This window comes from Cygnus atratus, chromosome 1 (genome assembly GCF_013377495.2).
Source record: "Cygnus atratus isolate AKBS03 ecotype Queensland, Australia chromosome 1, CAtr_DNAZoo_HiC_assembly, whole genome shotgun sequence".
Taxonomy (NCBI): Eukaryota; Metazoa; Chordata; class Aves; order Anseriformes; family Anatidae; genus Cygnus; species Cygnus atratus.
Genome location: NC_066362.1, coordinates 4457768 through 4471424, shown reverse-complemented (window position 1 = coordinate 4471424; position 13657 = coordinate 4457768). Strand labels below are relative to the sequence as shown.

Here is a 13657-nt window from a genome sequence, read left to right as displayed (position 1 = left end):
ATCGGTGACTTCCGGTAGGTCCTCGGCGACTTCCGGCGGTGACTTCCGGCAGGGTGCAGGGGAAGGAGGGGGACCGCGGGCGCCATGGGGAAGTCGGATTTCCTCAGCCCCAAGGCCATCGCCAACCGCATCAAGTCCAAGGGGCTGCAGAAGCTCCGCTGGTACTGCCAGATGTGCCAGAAGCAGTGCCGCGACGAGGTGAGCCCCCCCTGGGTGCCCAAATCCTGCCTGGGGGGGGTGCCTCTGAGGGGCCCCGACCCCTCAGGGGCTGTGGGGGGGGGCTCCTGAAGGGCCCCGACCCCCCTAGGGGCTGTGTGAGGGCGTCTAAAAGGCCTCGATCCCCTCAGGGGCTGTGTATTGGGCTCCCGACCTTCTTGTAGGGGTCCCCAGCAGGGGTTGCAGGGCTGGCAGCCATCCATCGGTCGCCTTTTGTGGGTTCTCGTCCTGCCCGTGGGGTGTGAGCCTGTCAAGGAGAGGCTGGACCTCGTTCCATGGGAACCAGGGGTCCATGTTTGCTTTTGGGGGGGACCCATGGTCTCTGGGGCTTTGCAGCCCCTCCTGTGTGGACCAAAATCCCCTTGGGAGAAGCTGGGCGGGACCTCAAGGGCTGCTGATCAATTGGGATAGGGATTTATCCCACTGGGATCCCCAGTCCCCCTCTGGGAGCAGTTTTGAACCGCAATGGACAAAACATGATGGTCCCAAGCCTTTTTTGGGCACAGTCAATCCCCAGCACGGTGATTGATCAGCCCTGCGTGAGAGGGAGCGTAGGATGGTCCCAAACCACCCTGCTGGGGTGATTCACCCCCACGACCTTGACAGGGCAGTGGGGATAAGAGCGAGGTGGCTCTCACCAGCCCTAGAGAGGAGTTTAGGTTGGTCATGGCTTCCCTTGGGCTCGGGGTGAGCTCAGTGACACACCCGAGAAGATGCTGCATGTCTGAAGTGCAGCAAAGCAATCCTCATGCTGTCTCAGTACCTTCTCTGCTTCTCCTGTTAGAAAGAGATGGTTTTTTTCTGACCCTTCCCCCTCTTTTCACTTGTCTGTTCACTTGGGGCCAGGTGCTCACGGGATGCGAGTGTCCTCTTCCTCCTGGTTTCCACCGGGCTTGCACCCTAAAAGCACCTCCACTTGGGGTAACTGTGCTTTTAGTTTTCTGTCCTTCATGAACAGGCATTTTAACGTGCTTTTGGAAGAGAAGTAAAGCCCCCGGTGGATGTGTAAGCATACTGTTCTTCAGCTCGTTCTGCTGTCCTCTTCCTTTCACCCAAGAAGATCAAATCCTGTTCTCTTTCCAGTGATGACAGGCAGGACTGAACTTGGTTAAGGTGTTTTACGTGAGACATCCGCTTATAAAACACTTTTAATAATTTTCAGCTGCCTGTTACAAATTGGGACAAAGCTAAAATACTTATTTTTATCTTACAGAATGGCTTCAAATGTCACTGCATGTCCGAGTCCCACCAGAGACAACTGCTGCTGGCTTCTGAGAATCCCCAGCAATTCCTGAATTACTTCTCTGAGTAAGTTTGCTGCGTCTTCCTACCCAGCTCCGCATTCCTGTGTCGGATCTGCACAGCCAGACCTCTTAAGGCCAGTTATGTCCCACTGAAGACACTTTATTCTGATATGTTTTAATGCCAGCTGTGTTTTTTAATGGCTCCTTGAAAAGTTTCCTTTTGAAAGCACGTAGAGATCTCAGGGAGCCACGATGTTTAAAATTTGACAGTCTCATCCCATTTGAGATTTTTTTCACCCCCAAATGAGGCAGTTTTTTCTCCCAGATTTTTAGCCCAAATGTGACAGTTTTATCCCACGTCCGAGTCCTGTTTTAAGTTGCTCTCCCGTACAAATTATGTCCCTGTTGTGCCCCAGCTCAGCGGCTGTCACACTCAGAGTTACAAAGAGCTGAAAACCGTCGCAGGGAGATAAGAAGCCGGTGGACTGCCCCGTGTCTCGCTGTTTCCCTCGTTCCTTTGTCCAGCTGACCTGCCTGACAGCGGGGCTGTCTGCGGCACGAGGCTGAAGGGGAGGCTTTATCCTCCTGCCATTGAATTAGCGGGGAAATGAGCGATCAGTCTCCCCAACCTGCTGCTGCCCTGTGTCCTGCCTCGTGTTTTGTGTCAGCGTTAGTCAGCCCGGGAAGATACCTGGTAATGAAATACCAGCAATTAGCGGGAAGTGGTTAGGCTTCATTCTTCCCGTTTTATCCCTTGGAAAGGGTGTTAGCCTTCGGAGGATTTAACTTGTACGGGCACGTAGCACGCTGCGTTTCTTTGTGCGTACACGCTGCACTTAGTGCCACCTCACTGAAAAGAGGGAAACGAGCGGCTGAATTTCATCACGCTCAGCTCAAAGAATGCTCCTGTTTATGCTGCAGACGTTTCACTGCTAATGACAATGACAAATGTCTTTGTAATTGTTTACATTTTCCTAAAATACTTTCTTTTTGTCCCCTAAGGGAATTCCGAAATGATTTCCTAGAGCTGCTCAGGAGACGATTTGGTAAATATCTCATTATTTGTTTTTAATGTTGTCTCTTGATTCCATTTTGGCTGCTTTCTCCTAGGTCCTATGCTTACGTTTAATAATAATTCTGTTTCAGGAACAAAGAGAGTCCACAATAACATCGTGTACAACGAATACATCAGTCACCGCGAGCACATCCACATGAACGCCACGCAGTGGGAGACGCTGACTGATTTTACGAAATGGTTGGGGAGAGAAGGTAAATAGAGTTGGTCAGGGTCAGGAAGTTCTAAAATTATTGGATAATTGCTGACAAGTAATCAGTAAGCGTTTGTGTTAGTTCTCCCGTTTCCTTTTCCTTTCTTCCCCTTCCCTCCTGTATGTGTGTAACAGATGCCCAAACGCATTTCTGTGCTAACCATTAGGAGTTTGCTTATGGAAAGCGCCGGAGGTCTGGGAGAAATGCATCAATCACGAACCTTTCCTGTAGTTACTGGAGCTATTGCTAAATCCTAAGTCAGCTTCCAAGAGTCGCCATTTAAAAAGTAAAAGCTATGGCAGGACATCTCTTACAAATGCAGAATCCTTCAGGATTTAAGGTGACAAGAAGCAAGCAGTTGTCTTCATTCTTGGCCTAATGAAAAGATTTAAGCAATTTTGCGTTCAGTGGGGGGAACAGAGATTGTGTGGCACTGTGATACGACAAAGTTTACATTGGCTTAATTGCCTGTGTGCTACAGGGTGCATTCATGAGCCATTTAGCGTTTGAAAAGTCACTCTGAGTGGCAGTAACAATAAGGGAGCATAGTGAAGTTTCCTATAGTGTTATGCTATTGATGTGTAGTGTTTATAGAGGTTAGATTTCTGGTTCCTTCCTCGTTAAAACAATGGGAAGGAAGCCTTTTCTTCAATAAGGAAAGTACTGTAAAGCATTTTGTCCACTTTATTATGTATTCTGGCCTATTTCCACATAGAACTGGCTAGCTGAAGGGAAGAAACAATCACTAAAGATGATTCAAAGTCAATTTTACCAGGCCAGTAAGGGGTAGGTTGTCTCCCTATGAAGTATACAAAAAAGTATTTGCATTGTTATAGCAAAAGTGAGCTACAAAAATGATCTTGATGTATTCTTAATTCCTCGCTTGTTGTTTGTTAATATTAACCTTTCTTTTTCTTGTGTTTTTTTTAGGTCTTTGCAAGGTGGATGAGACTCCAAAAGGCTGGTACATTCAGTATATTGATAGGGACCCAGAGACTATTCGCAGGCAACAGGAACAAGAGAGGAAGAAGAAACAAGACCTTGATGATGAAGAAAAAACTGCTAAATTCATCGAACAGCAAGTTAGAAGAGGCTTGGAGGGGAAAGAACTGGTGAGGAAAACTACCTTATATTTCCTCTCAGTTAAGTTAGTGCTGCTAGGATCCTTCCACTGGCATTTCCTTTGCAGTCAGTTAAAAGGTGATGAGTAATCTTCAGGCACCAGGTTACAAGCCGAGCACCAGTTCAGACTGGGGAGCAGCGAGCAAATGTGGCTGCATTTACATCGCTGTTCTTCTCTAAACCAAGAGGAAAATTATTTCCCCATTTTACTGTCTGATCCTAGCCATTTCAGGTTTGATTTAGGCTGTCTTCTCCCATGCTAAAATCATCACATTACTACATTTATGTTCTGAAACTTCTGTTAAACATTTATCTAAGGTTGTAACCTGCTCTGGAGGAAAGCTTGGAATTGCTTTGTACCTGGCTTGCTTTACCACTAAATGAGTAATAGTTCTCTTCAAGTGATTAGCAATTTAAAAATCCTGAATTTAAGGTAGGAGAATAAACAGTGTCCAGTATGATGTCTACATTTATGATGTCTTAAAAACTTTTAGGGCTGCAAATAAGTACAGTAGGGAGGCTAAGGTAACTTGGGAGGCTGAAATAATCAAATCCACAAAGTCAAAAGTTTTTAGATAGTCCCGGCATGCAGTCTGGGAGCTGCTCCTTTGGCATCGTTCCACGACTTCCCTACACGTTGTTGCCTGGGATTGAGACCTCCCATTTGATCCTGGGTGTTGATAGGTACATTTAAATGCTGTTGTAAACAATTATCTTTTCCTTAATTTAAAACTAATTGAAATTTAAATGGTCTGAGCCTTTAGTACTAAAAATCTGGAAAGATTCCAGTATTTTTCTTCTTCAGGTTGTCAGTCTGTCCAAAAACCAGTCTAATCATGCTGGTTCAAAATGAGAAAACTTAAGGTAAGCCCGCTTTCCTTTCATGCTGGAATCAAGCAAGTTTAGACAGCATCTCTGGAGAGTGTTGAGTAGTTAATTTTGCACAGAAGCCTGTGATGAGATAATGTTTTCAATTTATAATTGTATGAATCAAGCCAGGCAGATTATTACAGTTACTATATAACCTCACAGGAGTCTGTAAAACTGAGCTAATCAATGATCACAAAAAAAAAAATGATACCTTGGCTCAGCTTTCTGAAATCTATTTTGTATTCTTTTGGCAGGAGGCGCCAGTCTATACTGAACTGAACAGAGAAAATGAAGAAGAAAAAGGTAACCAGTTCTTGAAACATGCAGTTTTCTAGAACTTACAGAAGCTGATCTTGGGACTAAAATGCGATGAGGACTAAGGCTTGCTCAGTGCTTCATAAAGTGCTTTGAGATAAGTTAAAAAGAGCAATGGAAATGTGGAAATACAGAGAATTTTTGTGTATATTTTTTGAACTTTTTTATTTTAAAAGCTAAAACAGAAATTAGTAAGTATTTTCAAACTTACGACCTTTCCCATTTGCGGATTGTTAAAATTGTAACACCTTTCAATGCACTTACATTTAAAGATAGAAATAGAGTAATTCTTTTTTCCTTTTTTTTTTTTTTAAAGTTGCATTTAATTTAAACAAAGGAGCAAGTACTTCAGTAGCAGCATCTTCTAAAACCAGGTGAGAAAAGAATTTAAGGGCAACCTTGACTTTTACAAATTACTTACGTGTCAGTGGTGTTTGTATTGGAAGATGTATGTTGTCCTGGAGTATCTGGGGTCTGCTGTCTCATCCTGACGTTTATTCAGGAGCGGATACTAGGCGACTTCATGGTTCCTTTTGTATTTTAGGCGGGTGAATGGTTAGATCTTAAACGTATGCTGTGAGGAGCCTTCTTGAATTCACTAAGGTTCGTGGTAGATGCCAACAAGGTAATAGGTTCCTCTAGGAAGAGATTGTTATGCGTGAGGGTGGGTAAGGGATCTAATCAAACTGGTTAAGGTGAATCCCATCTAGTCCCAGCTGCCTTCTGTGAATGGCTGTTCGTGACTTGTTCGTTTCAGTTCCTAAAAGCTTTGACTGCTTCGTCTAGTTGGAGGTAACGCTTTCCCTGATCATCTTTAAAGGAGCTGAATCTACCTGATGTAAATCTTTCTAAAGCCCACAAATTCAGTTGTCATCATATAACCACAAGCAACACGGACAAAAGAGATCAATAACGCAAATAATACATACTTATAGCAGTCTGTGGAACCGTGTGATGAGCATTACATCTTTTCTTGTGAGGCAATATTGTAATTAAATGTATTGCACGTAAAACGAAAGCTTGCTTCTCATCATAAGCTTAGCTTCTAGATAAGATATCTGATGGGAGATACGCCAGGCAGAAAATGAGACAAAGTAGTTCTGTGCAGTACAGATGCAGGCTTTGAGGAATACTTGTAAATTATCCCTAAGCATTGAGTTGTGCTTAAGATGAGTTTGAAACTTAATGTGGACGCTCACTTGAATGGTTTCAGTGAAGAATTCAGATTTGCTTTTAGGGTGCTCGCTAAAATTTGGCGGAATGTGAAATCACGTATCGGGAGGTCTAATTTTTTCATAGTATACGATAGGTACTTGTATGTAAGCTTCGTAATGGTAGTGTTGAAGCAAAATTTGGATGTCTCCTTCACAGTAAGGTGACCAGCCTGCGGTTTATCTGTCACTGGGAATATAATTTCCGTGTACGACTGAGGTGAATCCTGCCTCCTTGTGTCAGCCTGAAGGTGTGTTCTGCAGCTGTGAGATGTGTTGGCTGCTACTGAGGATCATTTGAGTTCAACCTGATACCACACGCTGCAGAATCCTGCCAAGGATTAGCGCTTGCATTTCCTGATTGGGGGCAGAAATAGGGCCAAGAGGCCGTAGGTTGTGGATGGTGGATTTCGGAGGATGTGGGGCTGCTGATTGTTGGGTACAGAGATGTAGTTGGAGACTTACTGAGAAGGGGGGTGAGAGGGGAGGTGTGCCCTCTGCTGTGTGTCCGTGCGGCTGACACGGAGCTGGGAATCACCACTGCAGGCACGGCTTCTGATGCTCACTGCCTTTGAGTAAACTGAGGGCCTGGTTTTTTTTTTTTTTTTTTTTCCTTTGAGAACTTACGTCCTCAACTCCCTTCTTAACAGGGCTGCTGTAGTGGACAAGATTAGAATCACTTCTAATTAAGGAATGGGCGGGAGCTATGGCCAAGGTCACCCACTCTGATCCACAGCACTGCAAATGTACCCGTGCACAGGCCTGTCCACACACTGATCAGCCTCCGCTGTACACAGTCAGGGGCTCCCCAGCCCTATAATCCCACGGGGAGTTCCTTCAGAACCTGTTTGCCCTAATGTTTAGGAACTTGTCTGCACTTTTCTGTCTATTGTAGTCACGGCCAGTTTATACCAGTTGGTCTTGTGTTGGTGTGGGTGTTTAATGTAAATGGTTGTTTTTCTCCCCAGTGATTCTTTTTCCTCAGGCAATAAATGTATATAGAGAACAGCTTTAACCTTTCAGCCCTCCCTGTGCTGCACAAGCAGGCTTGTACTGTGATAGCCTTGTTTTCCTAATCCCTTCCTTGCCCTTGTTCCAGAGTCAGCTAAACTTTCTTGGAACAGGAGAGCTGATCCAATTTGTGCATGCTGCAAAGGAAACCTCACCGTGGCTTATGCAAGGCGCTAATACTTGTCTGTCTAGATGCCTCACGGTTGTGTTCACGATGCCTCGTGGTTGGCCTGTGTTGGTAGTCGTCATCCACGATTATAGCTGGACCCTTTTCTGCTTCTGTTCTGTAAACTGTTCCAAAGTATGTGAGCTTGCCTAACGTGCTAGTTAATTTTGTCTCTTGTAAAACACAGTTTTCAAGGTAAACCAGTCCTTTCTTGCATCCAGTTCTTTCTTGCTGTCCATACCGATGGCACACCTGAATAGCGTTGGCGGTCTCTCACTCTTTGTCCCAGGGTCCTTAAAGAATACCTTAAATAAGGTTTGTTTTAGTCCTGGCACCCGGGAATCCCTTAGTGACCTCACAGAAATGTAATTTTCCTTCTTAAGCGTGGGCATTGCAGTTATGTTTTAATTGTATTTTGCCCTAGGTGAAATTTTATTTTAGGTACTTGCTGTTGGATTTGTGATTTAATGTGCCGTTTCTTCTAGGACTCTGTTATGGAGGTTTTCCAGTCTTCCTTTGAAACACATTTGATTTTTCTCGCAATTTTGTTTCTATTGCCATTTCTGCGTCTCACTCCCATTATGAACCTTCCCTTTGCTAGTACCTCCAACGTCCTCACGACAGACCACCGGCAAAACATGAGATTTGTTGTAAGGCCTTAGTAAGATTATGTTACTGTCCACCTCCCAGCAGCCTTCTTCGTGTTTGTGGATGAGAAAACACCTAAATTTTTTACTGCATCCAAATGTTTTTTTTACAAAAACGTGCAAACACAGGCTGCCTTTAAGCACTTCTCACTTCACCTAGGTGTTCCCTGATCCCTAAGATAAAAATATTTCTGCTGGTTGCTCTTTTCTTTCATAAGTCATAGGCTGTTTGCCTATTTTTACGTATGACCCTGAAGGTGGTGTTTATTTGCTGGGTGTAGAGCCCTTTTCTACAATTTCCCCTTCTTTCCCTCCCTCTGCCTGATTGATTAATTATCTCTGTCGGGAAGGATTTCCAGGCCTCTACCCGTGTTGGAGAGTTGCTCAGTCCAGGTGGCTTCTCTACAGCCCCAAGCTTGCCATTTTGATTCATGTGTTTGAAAGAAATATTCCGAACCAATTTGAAACTCTTATTTGCAGACTTGTTTTTGCCTTGACCGTTTAACTCAAGTCCCCAGTCGCCTCTTTGCTTTTGCGCTGGTGAACTGCCCACTGGATTTGTTTTCATTCAGCTGGGCTGCTAGCAGCGAACATCAGCGGACGTGGGACTCGCACCTCGAGATCAGTTCTCGCTGCAAAGCGCAGTCCTAGAGAAGGAGGCGTGCGTGGTCTGGAAGGTGACTTTGCATGACTGAAGTCAGACAGATCAGCAGGCCTTTTTGTCCAGCCAGTTCTTCAAATGCATCTTGGTAGAGGAGACAAGTTGAGGTCTTGTGTGTCTTGTGTGTCAAGTTGAGGTCTTGTGTGAAAACGCCATCTTGCTCTTCCAGCAGTGTCCTTGGACCGAGTGCACTGAAGGCGGCGGAAGGGGCAGTTAAAAGAAAAGAACCGGCTCATGGCTCTGGTCAGTCCAAAGAAAAGAAGAAGAAATCTGCACTGGATGAGATTATGGAGGTAACAATTGTGCAAGGATCTCTGTCTTTATAACCCCAATGAGTCCACTCTGCCAGGGCCTCCCTTTGAAGTTACCTCAGACCTTCAGTTCTTGTGGAATTCAGACCTTCACGTCCTATCAGGCAAAACTATCTCACTTCCCATTTAAAACCGTTTTCTGCTGCTCATCTGTGCCTATTCCCCACACAATCCACATGTTGGAAATAAAGGAATACAGCTTTTGCAAGAGAAGAGAATATCTTGACAGAAATAAATGTAAATCTCCATCATTTTATCGTGGACTGCTGGATCTCATCAGATTCATTTTTGTGCAGCAAACAACGCTGACATACCCTTGTAGTACTTTTCCCCACTTGATGTGGGTCTGGAGAATTGATTCAGCTTTTTGAAAGCATGGGGAAGCTGCGGTAAAAGGAGGAAATAAATGGTGATTATTTGTTCTTGTTCTCTAGCTTGAAGAAGAGAAGAAAAGAGTATCTCGAACCGACTACTGGTTGCAGCCTGTAAGTGTCTTAAAAAATATTGTTAAAACAAATGTGACCAGTTTTGCATCTCTAAAGCTGCTAGCGATTTGAAGCATGTAAAGATCCAAAAGCAGATTCCAAGCTAAATTCACTCATTTTCCAAGCTGCCAAATGTGAAAAATTACAGTACCTGGGAGGAATTACTCTCCCTGGTTGACCATGATCTGCAGTCTGAAACACCATGTCAGATCTCGGATGGCGTGGAATTCTCTAATTAAGGAGTTGGTGCCATCAGTCTCTGCGGATGGTGTTTAAATTGTGACGGGACTTACAGCCCTCTTCTTTCTACACTAGTAGTTGACTCTCAGAGATGCAGTGTTCAGCATCAGCCTTTGAGCTGAGAGACCTCATCTAAGACCGGTTTTTAGATCAAGAGCTGCCCTTTAACCGTTGAGGGCTGTCATTTTATATCCTACCTTAAAATGTAAGTGAATATGTAAAGCAAAAAAAAAGTCCTGAGAGATTATACTTGGAGGCAACAATTCAAGGATAAAGACAAGTTCCTGAATGCTGAGTCTTTACTATTGCTGCTTCCTTCACTGTGTCTATAGTGTCACTGTGGTTGGGGTTAGAGTGACTTGCATGTGTAATTAGATGTGTAATTGTTTGTATATTTTGTCATTTTAATGTTTTTTTTTTTTCCTTCCTTTCAAATGTTCCAGGAAATCGTTGTAAAAATTGTCACAAAAAAGCTGGGGGAGAAGTATCACAAAAAGAAAGCAGTTGTTAAGGTAAAGTGTGCAAATGGAAGCATGTGGCTTTGGTTAGGTTGCTCTGGTATCAGATGACTTCTGAAGTTTTCTGTTTCCCTGTGTAAGCTGTTCAGCCTCGAGTGAACACTTGATGGGGCTGTAATTCACCTTAACTTCACTGGGACTTTGGGCAGAGTGAATCCCTCAATTGGTTTAGTTGCATTTACTCAGTGATCCTTTCTTAAGAACTGTTTTTGTCCTGCCCAGCTTATCCCTATGAACACATCCCTCGGGAGGAACGGTCACTTTTTCAGTGTGAGAAGACCAAGAGCAGTGCAATTGCATTTTAATCTGAGACAAGTCAGTTTTGCACAAATATTTACACTGCGTGCTGCCTTTGAGCAAGATCTCCCTTGTGTACAAAGTCTTCAGTCTGTAAGCCTCGCTCTGTTCAGAAGTGCTTTCTTTTAGCCCCTGCCAGTGAAATGATGATGTACTAGGTAGTCCAAGGCCCAGCAGTCTCTGGCAAGAGCACCGAAGAACACCACCCAAGCATGTTTTGAATGATTGACAGCAGCATAGAGAGCTCAAAAATCACAGCTTTTTTTTGGTAAGCATCTCAGCAGGTCATGTGTCCCAGTGGCTGTCCTCCACTGAGCTCTGAACGTGGGAGGTTGAACGTGGCTTACGCTAGGTGTAAAGATGGTCGGTGACATTTTTCCTCATTGATAGGCAGCATCACTGTGTGGCTTCCAGCCAGCTTAGTCTGCCATGAGAGAAAGAATTTACTCCCCATCTTCGATCGGATAGCTAAGGTAGCTGACCTGAAGGTTGACAAAGCCTTCAGACAAGGCTGACAAAAATTTTTGGTCTTCATTTACAAAGGAAACCAGTCTTTGATGTTTAAGAGAAGCCCTTTTAGTGCGGCCTTAACTTCAGTGTGAGGCCAGTCGGTGGCTTGCAGAAGCTGGATGCCTTTAGCACAGCTCAGAAGTCATCGTTGCATTTGGAAATGTACCAATGCAGACTCTTGGTCCTGAATTTGTTAACTTTGAAAATGCAAATTTAAAGGATTTTTTTGTAATGTCGTAGTCACTGATTGGCTTCTGCCTTTCACAACAGGAAGTGATTGACAAGTACACAGCAGTTGTGAAGATGATTGATTCTGGAGACAAACTGAAGCTTGATCAAACGCATCTGGAGACTGTAATACCAGCACCAGGTATGGCTGTTTGTTTTGCTTGTTTTCCAACTTAGCTGTCACAGCAAAACTTAACTTGCAGTTCTTTTAAACCACAAATCATTCACTTGAAAACTACACTTTGTGAATGGGTAGAGCTGGGGGCTGCTTGCTGGAGCCTCAAGGAGAAGCCTTCTGTTCCTTGGCGGGTGGTGAAGTTGAACCCAACTCCACGAGAAGAAGTTGGGAGCCCTGTTTTGTAACTGTTTTCCTATTTCTCACTTCAGGCAAGAAAGTTATGGTATTAAATGGTGGTTACAGGGGAAACGAAGGCATCTTGGAATCTATCAATGAAAAGAAATTTTCGGCAACAATAATCATCGACTCTGTAAGTATAAAACGCTGTAAGATTAGTTTGTGTAGAGTGCTTTTTCATCTGTATGCTGGAGAGCTTTAGGAAAAAAAGAAGGTGTCATTAATCCCATCTTACTGGTGGGGTTTGTGGTGTACAAAATGCTGTGCTCACCCCCCTGTTCCCAACTGGTAGGAAAACAGCTGCATGTTCTTCATTGCAGACTAAGGTTCTGCTATTTGCCTTTAAGAAGATGCCCAGATGTTGACTTTGGCAAGTTTTTAACTTGAAAGTGACTTGCAAGATATTTTGTATGCTTGTTTTGAATGTGGGTGTTGTACTGTTTTGTGGGAAGGTAAAAAAAATGTGAAATATGCATGGAGGTGATTTTTCTCCTCCCTTCAGCTAGACTGAATATGGGCCTTTATATGCTTTGTTGTCTGGTTTATAGTTAACAAGTACATTTGAGTTTTTTTTTTTTTTTTTTTTTTAACATCACACCTTTCCCTGGGCTAAAATTAAGCCATGTGATCACCTCTGTGTGTGTGGCTATTTCTTTGCTCTCCTCTGCCAAACTGTCTTTAAACTCATCGATATGGCAGGGGGGATATTGTCTCAAAGAGAGATCTCTCAAACACAGCTTGCAGGAGATACCTGTTAGTATCCTGTTCAAAGAAGGACTGCAGAAACTCAGCCCATGTGGGATTCTGGAGAATTTACTTGAGGACAGACTGTGCAGGTGTCCTAACCACAGCTTTGGTTGGAGACAAGGATCGTGAAACATTGGTCTTGGGAAAGGAGGCTGCTTTTTCTCTTGTTCTTGTATTTGTAGATGTAAAGATTACCTCCTTCTGTGTGAACTCTAAGTCTATAAATTAAAAAAGGGTGAAACTACCACTAGAAACCACTAAAGTCTGTGAGAATTTTCACAATGATTGTAGGGTTACCAGAATTTTTATATATAACAAGTCTGTATTCAAAATTAGATCTGTTTTTCCTTAGAAGCTCACAGTGAATCAACTCAAAACAGCTGCTTATATTTGCCCCCCAAATCTGAGGAACTTAAACTAACACAAAGTGTCCGGAATGTGAAAAGATTTCTGAGACAGTACTGAAGCCTTTTCACATTCTGCAGTCAGATTGCAGGCAATGAAACAGAAAACGCTGTGTTGTGAACAAATCCCAAACCTGCAGTTCTTTTTTTAATGCATTCCACTATGTATCGGCTGTACAACAGCCGTTGTGCATTTGTGTGTGGCTTTTGGGCAGAGCTCTTAAACAGAAAAGTAGCTGTTGTGCTTTTACTGTGCACGGCACCGGGTAGAAATGCTAACGCCTGGGATTTCCAGTGCTGTTCATTTCAGTTGTGCTTCTTAAAAAATGACTGAATGCAGCAAGATTTGATACGACCTCTTTAGCTATGTTACTTTAAGTTCTCTGGTGGGAAATTCAACAAACAAGTTCATGTTTTGATCTTATTTCTTGTACTGTTGTATTTTCCAGGGACCTTTAAAAGGACGCCGAGTTGAAGGTATCCAGTACGAAGACATTTCCAAACTTGCCTGAGGCGCTAACTGTGGATCAGAGATGATTTTGGTTCCCAAAAACATCTTTCTGGCTTCTTCCAGGCAGATACAAGACTCTACCATGTCAGGGTTTTTGTTTTCTGTGTATATGTATTTATAATGTATATAGAAATCAACCACGAGCAAACTGGTTTTATTTAAAGATCACTATAAATTTGTTACATAAAATGTTTGTGGAAATCTTATCAGTGGAAGTACTCCGTCTGATTCTGTTTCAAAGTTATTTTATGATACTTGATTCGATTTCCTTTTGTAAAACACAGCAGATAGCTGCAAGCTGGAGTGTGCTATTTACTGA

At 43.5% G+C, this 13657-nt stretch overlaps 1 protein-coding gene across 2 annotated transcripts; it reads left to right on the top strand.

Annotated features, from left to right (window-relative positions):
- Window positions 1-27: 27 nt before the first annotated feature.
- On the top strand, window positions 28-13544 carry KIN (Kin17 DNA and RNA binding protein). Of its 2 annotated transcripts, none has more exons than XM_035549365.2 (13): window positions 28-198; window positions 1430-1524; window positions 2463-2506; window positions 2607-2729; window positions 3660-3841; window positions 4976-5024; window positions 5353-5410; window positions 8905-9025; window positions 9478-9528; window positions 10212-10280; window positions 11364-11463; window positions 11709-11809; window positions 13277-13544. In XM_035549365.2, the coding sequence occupies exons 1-13, from the start codon at window positions 85-87 to the stop codon at window positions 13337-13339; spliced, it is 1170 nt and encodes a 389-aa protein (XP_035405258.1). In that variant the 5' UTR covers window positions 28-84; the 3' UTR covers window positions 13340-13544. The 2 variants fall into 2 exon arrangements, with proteins under 2 accessions (XP_035405258.1, XP_035405257.1); XM_035549364.2 differs by having other exon boundaries at window positions 8902-9025.
- The last annotated feature ends 113 nt before the right edge of the window (window positions 13545-13657 follow it).

What these genes read in the sequence shown, in the direction of transcription:
- KIN (XM_035549364.2), top strand. Translation starts at nt 85, where the DNA reads ATGGGGAAGTCGGATTTCCTCAGCCCCAAGGCCATCGCCAACCGCATC. An exon ending in GCTGCTCAGGAGACGATTTG is followed by an intron (nt 2,507 to 2,606) that starts GTAAATATCTCA and finishes ATTCTGTTTCAG; the next exon opens with GAACAAAGAGAGTCCACAAT. An exon ending in GAAATGGTTGGGGAGAGAAG is followed by an intron (nt 2,730 to 3,659) that starts GTAAATAGAGTT and finishes TGTTTTTTTTAG; the next exon opens with GTCTTTGCAAGGTGGATGAG.